At 41.9% G+C, this 19,411-nt stretch overlaps 1 protein-coding gene across 1 annotated transcript; it reads right to left on the bottom strand.

Moving 5' to 3' along the window:
• Positions 1 to 1,484: 1,484 nt before the first annotated feature.
• scara3 (scavenger receptor class A, member 3) lies at positions 1,485 to 17,340 on the bottom strand. The gene is made up of 12 exons (XM_079572737.1): positions 17,005 to 17,340; positions 8,917 to 8,952; positions 8,741 to 8,785; positions 7,658 to 7,780; positions 5,536 to 5,616; positions 5,108 to 5,226; positions 4,774 to 5,018; positions 4,457 to 4,676; positions 4,222 to 4,310; positions 3,945 to 4,137; positions 3,404 to 3,581; positions 1,485 to 3,314 (listed from the first exon to the last, which is right to left on the bottom strand). The coding sequence occupies exons 1-12, from the start codon at positions 17,009 to 17,011 to the stop codon at positions 2,815 to 2,817; spliced, it is 1,836 nt and encodes a 611-aa protein (XP_079428863.1). The 5' UTR covers positions 17,012 to 17,340; the 3' UTR covers positions 1,485 to 2,814.
• Between the last annotated feature and the right edge of the window lie 2,071 nt (positions 17,341 to 19,411).

Here is a 19,411-nt window from a genome sequence, read left to right as displayed (position 1 = left end):
TTTCAAACCATAAAAGTTAAACTTTCACCATCTCCTACTGAAAGGTAAGCTGTTGGTTGTGTCCCCAACTCATTTCTCGACCTCATAAGCCATTATGAGTGCTAGAAATACGTAAATTTTTACAGATTTTTAAGCATTGTGGTAAAAAAAAACTAAGTAAGAATTGCAAAAAGTATGGTGAAAAATTTTCATTCCGGCGTTATATTTTTCTTAACTACACAAACAAAGATATGTAAACAACCTAATATGCTTGTTGACACATTCATGCTCATTCACATACTTATTTTAACAAGTTATTCCAATTTAAAGCAGAAGTAACGAGATGTCGTAGCGTTTTTTTACTCATTGATTGTCCGTCCCACAGTTAGCTTTGCCCGTTAGCCTGTTAGCTTCTTCTTTGTGATTCCATTAGTGTGTATTGGGGCCTCCGACCCGGAGGCGCGAAGTTGTAATTGTGGTTTTCTGGTCAGAGACACCATTAACACTTGTATTACCCCCAGAGGGACTATGAAAAGGATTTATTAAGGTAAACAAGTTGCTTAGTACTGCTTTAAACCTGCACTAAAGTGATCATTATGTTTCCTTTATCTGGCACCTGTGTCACCTGTGATTTTGCTTCCTGAAAGGACTGCTCCACCCCTTAAAATTGCACATTTTGAATTAAATGAATACAATACAAAACATGCTCCTAATAAGCAGCATGACACAGAAAATGCTATTTTTGCAATGGATAATTAAAGAATGGATTTGAATGAGGACCTAGCCTACTAAGATGTCACTTTTGGCCACCTTTAGTCACCATCTCCATGGAGACAAGCTGAAGACGTCCCGCTCCCAGTAAAGTTGTCAAGTCTGAGGAGAGGTGAGCTGCTCACAGCAAGCATGTTTTTAGCAGGTATTTCTCAACAACAAAAAAATCTGTACTAAAACAAAAGCTTGTATTTAATTGTATTTATTGGCTGAATTGTTAGGCGGTGTGGCTTCAAGCACTGCAGCTGGTTCTGGAGGAGTTGCAGAAATCTCCCACTGCTCTGTTCCAAAGAGCGTAGGCACCGAAACCTTCCCAAATTATGATTCAGCACATTTGACCACAGTCTACACACAGCCCCTTTCCCACAATGCATCTGTGTATACAAGTGTCATTTGGAATTTAAACATCGTATTCTTGCACAGGGATGTTAAGCAATACTTCTCGCTCCAGTCCAGCCGCAAAACCATGTCCAAACTATTGCCGAAATTCAGTAACATGACCATACTATTGAAAATCCTGATACACCTCAGCGTTAAGTCTATTCCGTCAATTACACACATGTTAAATTAAACCGGGGTTGAGCTAAGAGCGGCTGTTCACCGCAAAAATCTAACAAGATGGCCACACATGTGCTTTGAATTAATGACAAAAACACCACTCCCTCTTCTTATGGGGCGCAACAATGGCCCTCCGGTGCTGCGGTGTGGTATAGTCCAGTAAGTACTGCAAGACTGTGGGGCGAAAGCTTTTATTGAAGTTCAATGCAAACCAGTCGCACGTCATGACAACAGCTTTAAAAAAGACGCTTTTCTCCGTACAGCCGATTAGGGTTGTGTCAGTCTTTTATCCACTTGAGCCCGTGTGATCGGAACTGAAACAGCAACTTGCACAGAATCGAAGCCAGATGGTAGTAAATGTAGCAAGCATCTGAGGAACGTGAGGGTTTCATTAGAACCAACGCGGAGCAGGCAAAACATTATGACCATGTATTGGAGAGAATGTTTTGTGCCAATATGCTGCACAACAGAGCCGCTTCTGGCTAGAAAGAAACCAGGTGGAGCCCACCTAGTCAGTGGAGCCCCCCTTCAAGGTGAAAGTAAAATGTTTGTATATTTGTGTGTAGATTATAAGTGTTGTACTACTGTAGAATATTGTAAGGAAACATAAACCTTCCAATTGTTATTATTTTTCTGTTAGTCTGTTGATTGTTTATTTCGATAAACATCCGTGGATTTAGACTGTAGATAATGTCAAGAGAATTGCTAGCAGCAAAATTGTTTGAAATGTGAAATGGCATACTGAACAAAATATACAGCAAACTATAGGGCACCCTAAACAACCTCAGCGCCTCCTCCTTTACAGTGTATTCTGACATGATTCTTTACAATACTGAGCATCCCAATGGGCAACACTTGCCATATTTTAAGATGTTCTGTCAATGGTCATTATGTTTTGCCTTACCAGCCACTGCAACAACACAGTTTCAGTTGCTTTCAGGGTCAGGTTCTGAAGATATTTCATAACTGACTGTGTGTTTTAGATTTTGATCCATTTTGTTGGATTTTGTTCACATCACTAATCTGCATTTCCAAGAGTCATCCAAAGTCCTTCAGTAGAACTTTTATCGTCAGAGAACCTGCTCCGAAACTTCACGTAAAAGTCATTTTAAATCATACGGGGTACCTGATTATTCTCTTCTCTAAAAAGGGCAAGTCGGCAGTACTGACTTGTTTCTGCTCTCAATCCGTCCTGCGTTTCCAATATACGTAATGGTGGTAAAAAGAAGTGTGCTTTACAACTAGAAAAATCATCAGGTACCCTAACTTTAAAGTTGTTAAAGTGCCACCCGCTGGAGGATATTGTAAACCTAAAGTTGATGGAAGCCTCTAACAAAGCAAAATTTCACTTGTTGCGACATTCATAAGTACATTCAACATACTGCAACATATACTATTGATTTTAAACATCTTTCAAAATCAAAATGTAGATGTCATACTGAAATTGTCCTCCACCTCCAAACTTTGACTCACAAACCATAAAAGATCTGTTTGTTTAAAACATCTTCAAGTTTCTTGTGAGTGCCTCTTTGAGTCCACTCCTGGAGTCACCGTCTGGCTGTCCGTCTGGTGGTGATGGTAATATGGCATCCCTGGAGCTCCGACTGTCCCCGGCGGACCAGATGGTCCTACAGGCCCTGGTTTACCCCTCGGTCCTGGCGGTCCCTGGAGCCCTCGAGCTCCTTCGCGTCCCTGTTCCCCCTTAAGTCCATCCCGTCCTGGAAGTCCATCTAAGCCATTTCGACCAGCATCTCCCTTCTGTCCCCTTTCGCCTTTGGGGCCAGGGGGACCTAGAGCACCCTTGGCTCCCTTAACTCCAGCAACACCCTTCGTACCGCTGGGTCCTGACTCTCCAGCAGGTCCCTTAGGTCCTGGGACACCCCTCTCTCCCTGAGATCCACGGCCCCCAGTAGGTCCACGGTCACCTTTGTTCCCACTTAATCCAACAGGACCCTTGGCGCCAGTGTCCCCTTTGAGACCCCTGGGCCCTGGAGGTCCTGGGGAACCTATGGACATACAGTTGTATGATTCATAAAGATTTTGGCACTCTACTTTGTCCATTATTTTTTCCAAGGGCACATTTTTGTTAACTGACCTTTGACTATTGTGAAGTTCTTGATGAGCTGCGTGTGGTGAACATCCACTAGCTTCAACTCCTCCATCACTATGGACAGGTTTCGAACGTCCACATCCAGACGCACATTTAGCACAACGTTCTGTTGTCTCAGGGAGTCCGCCAAGTTCAGCAGCAACAGCACCGTGGTGTTCAGACTCTGAGAAGAGTGTGAGGAGAGGACGTACATGGAAAATAAAGTAAGATGCCTGGTTGCAATACAGAACACCATATCACACTGAATATAAGTTATGTGAAGCCCTCCAGATTTCTTCTAAGCTTATTAATAGATTAGAAACTTTGATACTATAAAATTGGAATGTTCTCTTGTTTGGCTTATAGCATGTTCAGACCGGAAGGGTTGTTGAAAAGAAAGTTTAGGGGATGCAATTCAATATACACTTTTCATTGGACTGTTCCAAGGAGAAGAAGGGGAAGACCAAGACCGTAACATAAGAAAATGCATATACTCTTTAAGTTGCAGTGTGGCCCTATGCTTGCTCTGAACACATTCTGGATTTACCTGCAGGTCCTCAGTCTGGCGGCCCAATCGGCTCTGGCAGGTGGAGCTCTCGATGCTGATGTATTTGTACATGCTCTGCACGTGGCTCACTGTGGCGTTTATGCTCGATGAGATGGTTTCAATCTCCATCTCTATAGAATTCAGCCGGCCGTCCAGTGCAGAGAAGCGTTCCCCAGTGCGATTCTCATAATACCTGACAGACACAGGGTAAGGATTATTCCATAAACCAGTGACCAAGCAAGGCCAATGACAGATGTTAGAGGGTCTTCAGAAGTACTTTGAATGATAGTGAAGGTCGTGCATGTTCTCCTCATGTTCGTCCATGAATGAGGTCACGTTGTCGAGCTGCATTTGGAGATTCATCACCTGAAATCAGAAATCATGGCATTGTGTGTCAATTATCAATCTAACTGCCAAAAGGCAAAGACTGTGACCAAAGATATGGATGTAAAATCCATCTCACAAGAATTCTCTCGAAGGAAAAGAGAGGTTATTGACCCGGACTTCCATACCTGTTGAGTGAGGTCATAGAAGATCTCAGTGGACATGGCGATCCTCTGCTGGTCGGCCTGGATGCTGCTCTGGAGGAAGCGCATGTTCTGTGTGGTGATGCTGGTGTTGGACTTGATGGCGCTCAGGACTTTGCTGTAGTTCTGCCAGTCTGTGGTCAGTTTCTGAAGGACCAAAGTCTCCTCGTCTGCCTTTCTCTGGAGTGCATCGATCCACAAGGTACTGTAGCCGATGAGAGAATGGAGGGGTTAGAAAGACGATATGCAGATGTGTCTTAACATGGCTTGGTTGAATGATGACAGACTCATTTTTGTTTTACCTGAGGGCCACAGTGGTGTTGACTTGTTCAGCTATAGCCTTCACATCATCCTGGTCTTCAGCCATGTTCTTCATCTTCTCCTCGGTCTCCTCGATGACGTCCCGCCAGCCTTGCACCTGGTTGGAGAACCTCTCTAAGGTCTGGTTCAGGATCTTGATGGCCCTCAGGTGATTCTGGACATCTCGAGTGAGGCGGGCACTGGCGGCCTGGAGATTGGCCTGGGCCTGGGAGGACTGGTCGAGGAGCTGAGATGGACATTACACAGCAAAATCAAGATAACAGATTTTTTTGCATGAATCGCCTATTATTTTTAGACCTTGCAGCCCCAGTGTACCTGCTCCTGTCCCAGGATCATTCTCTGGATGTCTTCAAACTCCCTTTTCAAGCGGCTGATCTCCTCTGTGTATACGGTTACGTCTAAACATCCTGAGCAATTAGAAGCCACGCTCAGATCTATGGAAATGAAAAAAACAGATAAACAACAAGCCATGACTTCAAGCCAGCATCTTTACTTGGCTGAGAGGAAATTTCAGAATAAAAAAATTGGTAGAGCCAAATTAAACCCTTTGCTGGTGCAGCCTGCTGCCAGATATCAATAGTTGCTGATGAAGCCCATTTTTCTACTATGGGAAACCTATGCAACTGAGAGCTAACACAAACACAGTCAGGCGCATTGGTGTGCTTTCATTAGATGTAGTATCTTTTGTAAATAAAAGAAAACGTGTAATCAATAACAAAAGTTGTAAAGTTGTAGCTGCTCACCCTCTAGTCCTTGCTGTACTTTGTTGATCTTGTTATAGTAGATGGTCTCTTCAACAGAGAGGTTCTCCACTTTCCTGAATACTAAAAGTAAAGTGCAAAAGGTTACAGAAAGACATTGATGGACAGACATAATCTCTTTGCACCAAGTCATTTCTAATTAAAACACTCCACCCCCTTCCCCCCCAATAAATCGACAGCAATAAGCAATCAGTCTTATCTAAACACTGGCTTTAGCACTCATCCAGGAAATAGCAGGCATTTAAACTGTTGAACCCACACACCAAAACAAATAGTTTTCTAAGCTACGAAACATAACCGAAACACATGCGATACACTGAGCAGCCGCCCGTACAGTGCTCCGCGGATTTCCCGAGAGAACTGTAAGAAATCAACTATAGGGAGATTTTAGTGTTTGCAAACCAGATGGAGGGGAAGTATGTGTGTTTTAGCCCCGTAGTCTTACACTCCTGGGGCCAATCTGAGTCCGGCCCTGTGTTTGCACTGAGAAGTGTCCCGCGTGCATTGTGTACATACCACCTGCTCTTATGTATCGAATAGTATGGACAGAAGCTGACCCTTTACATTCTTCACTGTTCTGTAAAAACAGTCACTGAAACGAGCCCGGTTTTAATCGTTAGATAAATACAGTTGAGTTCAGTTAAAGGAGTGGTAAGAAATTGGACACTGTAACTACTCTGTATTATTACAGGATAGTAAGTTTTGACATGACTCTAAGGGTATGTTGTGTGGCTAGTTGCAGCAGTTGTGTGAGTAGATGCAGTAGCTATTCAAAGTTGGTAGACGAGGTTGAAGTAAGGTGGGTACAATAAACTCATCACTAAAACAAAGCAGAATATATAAATAAAAGTGTTGTTAACCTTTAAAGCCAATACATTTGGAGTTTGATTACGCTTGTGGGCTCGATGTAAGGGCTGCAGTAGAGTCGCAGTGTATGACAATGCAGCCAGTGTTGGTCATAATTTTCACCGTATTAAAATAATTGACCTTCCAAGTACCATCATGCCTAATCAAGCTAAGGAGCGGATCTATAAAAGGTTAAAAACAAGAACAAAATAAACATCTACAGTAAATCTGACTAAAGTGGATCTAAATTAGGTGTAAACCATGTTTAAAGCAGAATAAAATGCGTTACTAATCTCCAATTAAAGTGACTACCATTTTAAATGGCTAATGAGTACTACATGAAGAACCCCAAGACCAGAAGCTGAAGGGGCAGTAGTAGTAGAAGTAGAGAAAAAGAATAGTAGAATGGCAGCCCAAAATGTACTCAAGTAAGATGATAGTTACTGCCCGTCTTTGCTTCTACCAGAGTACTATTGATTCTCCGGCTGAGTAAAGATGCAGAACAGCACTAATACTGCAGTAATAGCTGTATTATATAAAGAGCGTTATATCAGCCCTGAAAGCTTGTTTTTTGAGTATCCTGCTCCGAGGGAGAATGAGAGGTCATATTTGTGTTTGTCTTGGTGATATTGAAGGTTTAGATGCAGGGCCAAGTTCAACATGTTTTTGTGGATCCAGAGACGCGGTGGTGGTGTACAGCTGTGTGTGAGGCAATAATATCAACATGCGCTCACAAGGACTGTTTGCTCTGAGACAAAAGTGAAACTGGCTTAAAACATAGTGGTCTGTATCCGTATCTGTCCTCATGTGAAAGCCGCAGTTAAACCCATGCCTTCTCCTTCAAACTGTTGTGTTTTCAAGAGTGGACTTATCCAAGGAGATGTGTGACAATCCACTAATCCCCGAGCACTTGTAAAACGCTATATTTAAAGCGTTAGTGCCAGTAAAACCTGTGGCTGATGAGAGAACCAGCTGCGAGGCGGAGTGGGTCTCAGGTGATCAACTTTATATCCAACGAGTGTGTTCGAGAGACTCAGGCATTGTAGAGGTGGAAGAATTTTAATGGCATACCTAAACCAATGCAATTAGGATGTGTAGGGGTGCTATTGTCCCCATAGAGCATGGCACAACATGGAAAATGAGCTGTAATGAACTGAAAAATAACATTAGGTCATCTTTACATTGCATTTACACTGTGTATGTCACTGAAAGAAACCATGTTAAACTTTATAAAAAAAAGTTCTCAAACATCACTTACCGAGTGAAGCCAGAACCGCCACTGTGATGATGAGGAAGGCCACAAATCCATACAGGACTTTGATGGCCAGCTGAAGAGAGTGGGTCTGCTGACAGCGCATACAGCCACTTCTGCTACCACGACCTGGCAATCACAATTTAACATTACAATAATATACACATTTTAAAACAGTTTGAAAACTTATCACTAACAGATGAGAGTATGCGTGTTTACACATCAAAACAATAAACATGTACTGTACTGAAGCTCGCCATGTCTCATGAAATAAATATACATGGTGGACATACAGCTGGCATCACTTACAGCATGTTAAAAACTTTACGTACAGTGTAAATAATTCACAGAGACTTCTCTTTATACATGTAGGTGTTTTTGTCTTGAAGCTAACACCTAACACTAAACAACACAATCTGGACTAATTTGTATGAGAAATAACCAGTTTCCGAATATTTTTCAAAAATAATGTAATCTTATTTGTTGGTCTCCCCCAGGGCTGTGCTTTGTCACCAGTTCTGTTCATCCCTTTTATGGACACAATATCAAGACACAACCAGGGGCCGGACTGTGTTTGGGAACCACAGGATCTCATCTCTCTGTAATTTGCAGATGATGTTATGCTAGGTTCATCAAATCAGGACCTTCAGCTTGGGGAAAGTTTGCAGCCGAGTGTGAGGCAACGGGGATGAAAATCAGAACCTCCAAATCCAAGGCCATGGTTCTTCCTTTTCCAGACCGGGGCTCCCTTTCTGGGTCGGTAGAGAGACACGCTGGAAGGACTTACATCTCTGGTGCAGCTTTGAACTCCCCCCAGAAGAGCTGGAGGAAGTGTGCGTGAAAAGAAAGGTCTGGGCATCTCTGCTCTGCTCCTCTGTGACCCAGCCCCGGATAAAGCGCAATGGATAAATGGACGTATGAACATAATGGAAGGGGTACAGTAATTCAGAAATTTCTCTCTCCCTCTTTTTATTTTTCAAACAATACTAAGTAAAGACATTTTAGGTCCAATTAGAGTATATTGTGGACTATACCAACCACATGAATAGGACTTCAGGCTGAATCAAATCCAAGGAAAAAGTTGCTTGCCTCTAAATGAAGGTATTTCTTCCTCTTCTCCAGTGAAATCTTCATCTGAAATAGTAGAACAAAGTAAGCACATTGCATACTGTAAGTGCCATGACTCATTTATACAGATGTAATACTCCTGCCTGTAACCTAACACAAACTAGCAGATGTTATGGGACTTTAGTGTGGCTAATTACCTTTGAAAAGCTGGTTCTCGTATCCTCCGTAGTTCTCTGGCGAAGACCAAGATACAAAACAGACACAGTTAATAACACGGCCATCTTAAAGTACCTCATTTTTCATGTCATTTGTGAACTCCAGTTAACTCACACCATCCCACAGTGGCCTTTTAGCATGGGGCGCATTTGTTAGCCTTATTTTTTTTTTGTGTAGCGTGAGTTTGCTTGTTGAAAGCGTGTCATAGTGCATTGTCATCACTCGATTTGGCCAGAGCAGAGCTTTACCAGAGACAGCGATTGAAAACACATGCACTACGATGGTTTGCTGCAGCCAGGATCCCAGATGAGCTTGCACAACGGCATGTAACCGACCGCACGCCATTAAAGCGATACAGACACCAAATGTAGAAAAGTATTAGGAGGAAGGGAAATAGCAATCGAGGAGATACGGTACAAGTGAGGGTTCAAGCTTAGTCCAAACAATAAGGCTTGTTTATATTGTCTAAACACATGTTTTCTATAATTGTGTTTGACATATAACTTTCATTGTTTATATGTAGCAAAAGGTGCAAGGTAAAACAGAGGACATTTTAAATGTAAACCTGGCGCTGAGGTTTTGGGTCATCAGCACTTTTATATTGTTTTTTTTAAGTCAAATGAAATCAGTTGGAGTGAGTTTGCAGCTGTCAAAGCTTTCGTAAAGTAGTCATCTGGACTGGCTAACATTGACAAGACTGATTTGCCTAACAGAGGAGCTGCAGTTAGCATATCGCCAATGAGACAGATATCAAACAGTAAAACATACAAATGAAATGATCAGCGGTGAAGCAGCTCATAGATACTTAACATCAGCGTCCTCTGTGCAGTCAGTTGAGTAGTTCAATTGGTGATTATTGCTAATGTGTCTAGATCTCACTTGAGGTCCCATGCAAATTACAAATACACTGCCAGATTAATAAAAAGATCCTACAAATAAAAGGTCATACACTTCAATATTTGATTGGACAGCCTTTAGCTCTGATTACTACAGCATGCATTCACTGTGACATTGTTTCAATAATGTCAAAAGATCCAGTGATGCATGCATTTTGTATTGATGATCAGTGTTGGGCAAGTTACTTGAACATTGTAATATATTCTTAAATAATAGTTACCGTTTTAAAAATGTAATATGTTTCCAAAACGTAGCTGAGTTACACTACTTTGAGTTACTTCTGAGTTACTTTTAGAAAAATATAAACTGAAAATAGTAATAATGTGTTTTGTTTCAACAGCTTTAACTACACACAACTGCAGAGCTTATGCACCAACTTCCCACTTGATTTGGTGCTGCATTTTATTTGGGGTGAGTTTGGTAATTTTTGTTCATACATTTAAATGCACTTGTAACTCGAGTTAGCTGAATTGTAATGACTAATGGTAGCACTTTTAACAATTTTTATTTTACACTACCCTTGATACATTGTACCTAAGTAAATTTAATACAATATAATGGGCTTTGTAACAATGTGTAATAACTTGTACCTATGGGTTAGATACACAATGGAATAATATGTATTTATAGTTTGTAGGGACAAAATGTATCAAGACATAACTCTAACCCTAATCCTAACCGTAAGGCCAAACCCTAAGGGTCTCGTGTTCAATTACATTATGTACTTACAAAGTACTAACACAAGTTATTCCATTGTGTATGTACTACATAGGTACAAGTTATTACACATTGTTTCAGAGCGCATTACATTGTACTAAATTTAAGTAGGTACAATGTATCAAGGTAGTGTAAAATAAAGTGATACCTGACTAATATATTACCATATTGTGTGAAAATAATATTATATTCCTTAGTTGCTGAAAAAGGTAGTCATTTTTGTAACTCGTTACTTTTGTAATACATTAATCCCAACACTGTTGATAATGGGAGAGTGTGACCACTCATTTCATTTCATTCATGGGGTAAAAGTATCATTTATGGGGTAAAAGTACACCACCAACAGCACAGAACATACACAGAGTACGACAAAACATGTACGACATAACACACAGTACAAACATACATACATACAAGCAGAACATGTACAAAAAACTCTCTATTCATGAATTGCTAAAATGAAGGCACCTTATCACACACCAAATATTACAACCCCAGATCAGAACAGTTCAAATTTCAAATTTACACTTTATATTTGGTCAGGCAGTGTAAAGCTCTTACGCTCACAGTAAAATGATTCAAGTTGTAAAGTTGAGTTTTGAGTTTTAGTGGTAAGTTTCCCCACAGCTCGAAATCCCTAACACACAAAATCCAAGCACTTTATATTCCACACTCGTTATGCAAAATGAAAGACAAAATTGTCCATAATTTGTGGTTTGCTGAAATGTCTTGAGCATTGGACCATGGGAACTTACAAAAATCCACTACAATGGAAAGAAAATTGCGATTGCTTTTCTTCAGCCAAGAAGAACTCCGAAGGGACTGAATACTTGACACAAGAATCTGATCCTCCAGTGTGGACAAAGTTTAAGTTGTCAGTTTGAATTGAGCAGAACTGAACAGATGTGCCGGCTGCATTAGGAGCGCTGACTTGACCATAAGTGAAGAATGAGATGTATCAAATACTAAACAATATAGCTGGGTACCGTTCCATACTGGTTCTTTAACAACACTTTTGTCAATACCAATATTAAAATATTTGCCATACAGAAGCATAAAACATAAATAACCTTCATTTATTTCATGAAAGACTGTACAGTATGGGCAAACATCCACTTCAAATCCACTTCATATCCACTTGTATGAAGCATTTGTAAATACACAGCACCAGACTGGCTCAGCGGTCCTCTTTCTACGAGGATGTGCACAGAGGGGATATACATCCTGACAGCTGCAGGCAGCACGGCAGGCAGAAGCACTGGCCTGTGTCGGTGCCATGCTCTGGAGGAGACAGGCCAAGCTCACACTGCTCACTGAACAGCTGTCGAGGTTAGTTCACTACTGTCTGGGTGTCTGTGACAAACATGGCCGAGGTCCTGCCCTGCACTTTACGGCTGCACAGACATCTCCATGATCTCACATCCACAACCTCTATCCACATATGGTGAAGTCACTGGATTTGGTAGAACTCTGCTTATTTTCTGTTCTCCTGTGGTATGCACCTAACCTGAACCTGTCTACTTCTTTCCTCTCTCTAGTCTGACCTTTCAGCTGCTCGTGCTGCGCCTCGTGCATGCACCGAGTGAGGAAGTGGAGGTGTCCAACACACACAGAGCGCTGCACTTCAGTAGCAAAAACACTAAGGGTCAGCTAGTTTGATTTCTATTATTCTGTCATTCATTTGACAGAACATTTAAACAATGTAACTTATAGGGGGGAAAAAGGGATTCCTTCAACAGTGGTTAACGTTAGACAAAAAAAAAAGAGTCACCTATGCACACAATGACATCTTGTCCAACTATTTATGCAGAGGAAAAAGTTGAGGGTCCAGTATTAAAGTAGCAGGAGCATTTGGAGTACTTCTCTCCTTTGAGCCATTTGCTGCACAGGACAGGGCAGGTACGATTTACGGTGTTTATCCAGACACTGAGGCAGACACGGGGTGGAAAAGTTTGCAGTCAGTCTAAACTAGTCACAATTGCACAGCAAGAGCACCGTCATGGAGCTTAGAGGAGCTAATATCACGGAAACCAATAGTGCGGATTAGTAGGAAGCTTAATGTCTCTTACTCTGTCCCTGGTACCTGCTGGATAATTATGTAAAGATACAGAATAGGATATGGCCCACGGTACTCATGCTACAAACATGCGACTTCTGTAAACACGCTTGATTGTTTCAAACTGGTTCCAGAAGGAGATGAGTGCTACTACTGACGCTACTCCCTATCACACATCATAATAACCAGAAGTCACAGTAAAGTTGACAGAGCCTTTCAGCTTCACACTTGCGGTTCCTCCTCTGTGGCTGCATGTACTCTTAAGGGATTTTTGGACTTTCCCACCCACTTCTGTCATTTATTTCCTCTCTCGTCTTCTTCAGTGAGTGAGAATCCTCCCTTAAATCTTTCTGCGTGCAACCCCCGTCACACATAAATAAAGACTGCAGCTTCGACTAGTCCCTTTTTCTTCTTTCTGTAAATCCCCCGATGAACCTCAGCCTTAAGTCAAACCAGGCCAGAGTTAAAGGGGTCCTGACCACAGCCTCGTAAAAGCCCCCGAAACCAGAGCGCTTTTATGTTTACGTCCAAAACATTCGGTTCATCCAGGAATGTGTCTCAATGTGCTAATGTGCGGAATGTAATGCGCCACATGGTATAGAGGAGGAAAAGAATGTTACGTAGAGGAGCGAAGGTATGTTCACTTCAGATGTGGCGTGTTCAATCAGAGAATAAAACCGTACAGTGTAGAGTGACCCAGGTGAAAAAAATTTAAAGCTAATCTAATAAATACATTTTCAGTAGCCAACTTAAAGGAACAAGACAGAATTTAAAAATGGTAAAATTAAGTATTTTCCTACATGTTCCAGCCATGTCCTAATGTGTAGAATGAGCCCAGACCTGTTCACCACAACTGCCTCTTAAATCCTGCACTGTCACTCAAAAAGGTGTTAATTCGGGTCCAAAGTGCCGTCATGCACGACCTGAGGTGGCAGTAGTGAGCATAAAATGACCAACTTGCATCTAGCCCCTTTAAATATATTAGAAGGAAAATTGGAAATATTTCAATACATTTTTAATATATTCAACAATGTATTCTTGTAGGCCTATATGTGTTTGTTGGTTTATTTGGTCGGGAAAGTGCGTGTTGAGGAACAAGCCATACAAATTCTGTTATTTGTTTAAAGGGGCTAGATGCAAGTTAGCCATTTTATACTCACTACTGCCACCTCAGGTCATACATGTAACTGCACCTTCTATATTAAGCTTGTGCATGACGGCAATTTGGACCCGAAGTAATACAGTTTTGAGTGACAGTGCAGGATTTTAGCGGTTGTGGTGAATAGATCTGGGCTCATTCTACACAATAGGACATTGCTGGAACATGTAGGGGGAGGAAAATACACAATTTTAACATTTTTAAACTCTGCATTGTCCCTATAAAGTGCATTCTAATTGGTGATTAGTATGATGTAATAATGCATTTGGGGGCCGCCCTAGAGTAAAAAAAAATAGGCTGGGGACCACTGCAGTAGAGCAGGGGTTCCCAAACTTTTCGGGCTGCGACTCACAAAATCATCAGACCAACTCCACTGTAATAAGCATTAATAACAATTTCAGGCACAAAACCTTTAAGATCTGATTCATTATTGTTTGTTTGGGTGCCATCTTTGGCCTAATTTCACTCAAATATACTGTTCTCCATTAAAAAAAAGTTTGCCAGTGCATGGTAATGAACACACTCATTTCTAGTGATTCATTTTCTTGTCCCCCACCCGCACTCTCAAACAGTCTCTCACTCTTTCTGGCCTAGTGTACATGTTTTTAGTGGTAGGGGAAACCTGAGGAGAACATGCAAACTCCACATAGAAATCATCACAGTCCCGCGAGCCCCACCTTGGGCCTTGTGTACCCCCTCAGTAGAGTACACTTGGACAGTAACAATAAGCAAGGTACAAAACAATGGAATACAGAATAATGAGTAAATTAAATATAGTATACCGCAGTAATAACAAGATCTTGCAAATGTGAGTAGTCTGTGAGTTGAATAATGCTGTCATTGCTCCATAAAAAAACGTCTGTCTGCCTGTTCCTCCCTTCTCCTCGTCCGCCTCACTTTTTCCTGCGGTGAGTCCAGCCATACACCTGCCTACCCTCTCTCTCTCCACCCTCTCTGGGACAGAACCCCGTCTCCCCTCCCCGCGTGGGACCCTCCTCTTCCTCCGCTCTGAGAGGAATGTATGAGGCAGCAGCTTTGGTCCAGCGCTGCAGACCACATGAGCAGACCTCCTGCACTGCTCGGTTCCTATAGTTGTTTCAACATGGGGAGGGCACAGCGGTTAGAGGTGTTACATGCGTGCTGTCTGGAAGAGGAATGATCCAAGAGCTGTGATTTATGGACTCGGACCACATTTAGGACATTGTAATAGCTTTCCTACATAATTATAAACATTTGTCAGCCGTAATGCCGCCGCTTTATCTTTTGTATCACCTGAAAGAGGGGGTTCACTTCTTCCTAACCTAAAAGTCAAATACATAGTAGTGGTGGAGGTGCTGTAATAGTGCAATACCAACATCAGAAATAGCAAGTGGTATAATATGGAGCCATTACAGTTGCAAAAAGTAATGAGAAGTGCGCGAGCGTATCCATTCATGTATTTTTCATTTGACAACCACCAGGTCATATTATGCTGAGACTTGGAAATGCGTATTACCGTAAGTCTGGTGTATTTGTGCAGAGCAGTTTTTTTTCCTCTAATGTTATGCTGCGCCCACACGATCGTACAGTGGGAGCTGAGTGATCAAAGTCTCATATCCAACAACAACAGAGTGGCTGCGGCGGGATACTTTCGCACAGGCCAGGGCGATCAATGAGAAGCACATGTGGCTGCGTTACAGGTGCCTGACTGCGTGCCATGTTACCAAATTCACTTCCTCTCTTATGTTGTCCTCAGCAAAACACTTCATCTGCCAAAGATTTGCAGCAGATGCCAGACCGAGGGCAAATCTCTCGTGGCTTGTGACTGGCCCGAAGAGTGAACTGGTTTGGGATTTCGAACAGAGCCCTTTAATGTCATTAGAGGACAATGCGTTTAGATATGGATCAACAATAGCCCTCTATTAAATGGTCCCATAGAGCACTTATTTTCAAGTAGTGGATTGAAATATGTTTTCCTTAAGTATATTGTAAGGTCAGACATTTGTGAGGGAAGAAAACTGTGCATCTAAGTATAAAGGATTTATATATTTTGTTTCCATCTCTGACAGTGACCCAGAAAAGTGACCCTGAAAGTTGTGAATGAAACCTACTTTTAAACTCACTCCTGTGAAGAATTGAGAGATATTAGAAATGGGTTAGTAAAGTTAATCATGACATTTGGACATAATAACAACTCATTTAAAAATAATATTAATGCCTTAGTCTTGTGTCGTGCTTTTCCACATGCTCAGTCTTTACTATTTGGTGCATTATTCATTCGCACCACAGCTGCCCTGGGGTAGACTCATGAAGGCTGCCAATCTGCGCCATCGGCCATCACCAACCACTCAATCATACATTTATATTCACTTGCTCCGCCTTTCATTGTTTGTAAAAGAATGAATCAGGTACGGGGCCTTTAAAGGGACTAGATGGATGTTGTCATATTTATGCTCACTACTGCCACCTCAGGTCTTACGCGTAACTGCTGGTTCGGACCCGAATGAACAACTTTTTAAGTGACAGTGCAGGATTTTAGAGGCAGGTGGTGAATAGGTCTGAGCTCATTCTACACATTAGGACATTGCTGGAGCATGTAGGGGCTGAAAATACTTAATTTTAACATTTATAACACGTCTAGTCCCTTTAAGGGATTATGTCATCTTTTTCTACTGTTTTCTCTAAGTTTCCAGTAAGTCAGTGTTACTTTAAAGTCACAAACTATTGGAGTGTTTTTAGTGTTAAAACATTGCCCCTTTATTTATATGTATGTATATATTTTAAAAGAAAACCTTCAATGTCCGCCCAAATCACTTACAAAACTGTCCATACACTACACACCAAGTACAATCTCATAAAATATTTGACCTTCCAAGCACCAGGTGTAGATCAAGATCAAATCCCAACTTAACCAGGTCTAAAATGTACACAGTTAGATCTAAACCAGGTGTAAATCATGCCTAAACCAGACAAAAAAAATGACTGAAGCATACACGAAATTCTCTCCAATCGAAATTAAAATTGCAGATGACAGTGAGTACCACTTGAAGACGCCCAATGACCACACGTGATCCAAGCACCCCAGTCTGAGAACCACTGCACCAACAGCTGAGAGGGACATCTTTCTGTTAAAGCTTTGTTCCAGTAAATTACTTATAGATGTGATCAAATACCGCATGCAATGTAATGTTATCGTGCAGAAGCTCCCTGAAACAATCAGCAACAAGTAAAAAGGAACACAAAGTATCAATATCCTTTTACCTTTCATGATTGTAGCTCTGATCTGCAGGTATTTGTCCAGTTTGCGTGTGTCGCCGGTGGCTCCTCAGTTGGTAAAATCGCAACTTCCTTCACTTCACTTTATACTACATCACCAGAGTGTCAGGCAAACTCATTGTCACTAGTTTCCCTGATCCTCCTCCTCCGAATACAGGCAAAATCCAAAAGGAAAAAAAAGGGACTTAACAATATTCAGCAGCCCATGGGTATACGGGCTTACAACAGAGCACTTTTCCCCATCTATGAGTTTGCATGCAGCTCTCTGGCATCGTCCACCTCAGGAAACTTTAGCTCTGCATGCAAAGACCATGTGGGATGGAGGAGAAGAGCTTGGGTAAGGGAACAAAATCTGGGGGAAATGAGGGAGGGGCCAATCGCTTGAGGAAACAGGGAGAGAGAGAGAGAGAGAGAGAGAGAGAGAGAGAGAGAGAGAGAGAGAGAGGGAGAGTATGTTTTGTGTAATTGCTAACAAATGTTCTAAGAAGCACCTTTGGAATTGCCTGCCGCGGCCTTGGTTCTGAGTGAGCGCACACCGACGTACACATGTCAGCGCCGTAATCCTATTTTGGAATTGGAAACATCAGTTCCAGTCTGCAGAGCCGGGGTTTAGAAAGGAGCAGCGTGTGTGACGAAGAGCAGGTGGACGGCTCAAAACGGCACAATGGGGCAGTTCGGCTGACGAAGCACATTTTCATATATATGCAATGTGTCCAGATTTGACTGTTACTGCACTTACTCAAACAATGCCTTTCGATTCTTGCCCTTGCCATTCCATCCCCACCGCAGCAGCAGAACCATCAGCCCCTCAGCCTCTCTTCATCTTCTTTTCTTCAGCAACAGCTTCTATGCATCATGGGGTATAGTTATTTTTCCACAGCAAATGTCTCCCAACACACCACGTGCCTGTTCTGCCTTGTGGGGGTGTATTCTGCGCAATAAACTTTGAAAAAAAAAAGTAAAAGAGCGATAAATGTCTCCTGATTTAAAGGCGCAGTGTGTATTTGGTCGCCATCTGGTGGTGATATCGTAGATTGCAATTCATTGAACTTGAACACCAACGATTGAACTTCACACAATCTGCCCTGATGTCGTAAATGGAATGTAAAAATTAATGAGGGATATCGGTAAACATCCATTTTGGCCGTTTTCTTACAATATTTCACCTACTGCCACATATAACAACACTCTTAACACTAACCTTAACCCGGCACATTTTCTCTAGTTTTACTCAAATCTAAAAGCTTCTCTACTAGAGCTCACAGCCTATAGGCCAATGTAACGCCTCATTTGAAAGCTTAGACCAACAACACTCATCTAAGCTTCTCCTTTTTTGTTGTTGTTGACATTTTTGTTACGTTTTGCCACATTTTTGTCACGCTTTCATCTGTTTTTAGTCGCGTTTTTGTCATGTTTTCATTGCTTTTTTGTGGCGTTTTGGACCATTTTTAGTGTAACTGTGACCAAGCCTCAAAAATGTCAAAGAAGCAACAAAAATGTGATGAAAACCAACTGAAAACGACAACAATCATAACAAGGGAGAAGCTTAGATCAGTTTTGCAAGTCGTAGCTTCCAAATGAGGCTGCAAGCTCCAGCTGAGAAGCTTTTGGATTTGGGTAAATCGGAAACTGGAGAAAATGCACTTGATTAAAGGTGCACTACGGAACTTTTTATGTGGAAAAAAAAAGATTTGATATTTGCGTGTATTTGACCTTTTAGTGACCCGGTGGCTTTATGGGTGCAGCATGACACCTTTGCTTTCCCTAATGACACTCCAGAATCTGTTGTTTTGGGGTTTCTGGCCTGTTTCTGGTACAAACCCGTAACAACAATTGATCCTGGAGCGTCATAGAGGCCACTGTGAGAGAAAACAAAGGTGCCATGCTGCACCCATGACGCCACCAAGTCATTAAAAGGTTTAATGTGCATTTTTTTTTTTTCACCTAAAAAGTTGCACAGTGCACCTTTAAGGAGATAAATGTGTTAACCTTTTCTTTCATTCATTTGCATTAGTCTGCAAGGATTTGGAATTGATTTCTGCATTTGTTTTAAGTCAGATGCCCTTCCAAAGGCAACTCTTTCCCTTCCTGTAGGCGGGTGACTGACACTGGTTTGTCTTGAAACTTGAATCGCAATGTTGTTGTTGTTTTTCCTTTACTTTCACCATCAGCTGCAAACTTCAGATCTTTTCCTGGAACAAATACTAAATTAGATCCAGGTTCATCCGTGTTTGAACAGTCCCCAGCCTGATAGCAACGGCGTGTTCATTTGTCCCATTGGCAACTGTCAGTATAGGCCTGTTTACGATTAGTGCCGGGAGCCAAGAGAGCCTTCCCCGTGTGCGAGCCGACATCTGCGCCACTCTAGCGGCGGATTGGAAGCGGAGGCCGA

Source organism: Gobius niger (genome assembly GCF_951799975.1).
Source record: "Gobius niger genome assembly, chromosome: 15".
NCBI lineage: Eukaryota > Metazoa > Chordata > Actinopteri > Gobiiformes > Gobiidae > Gobius > Gobius niger.
Note: the sequence above shows the minus strand (reverse complement) of the source record. Positions and strands in the feature narration are given on the sequence as shown.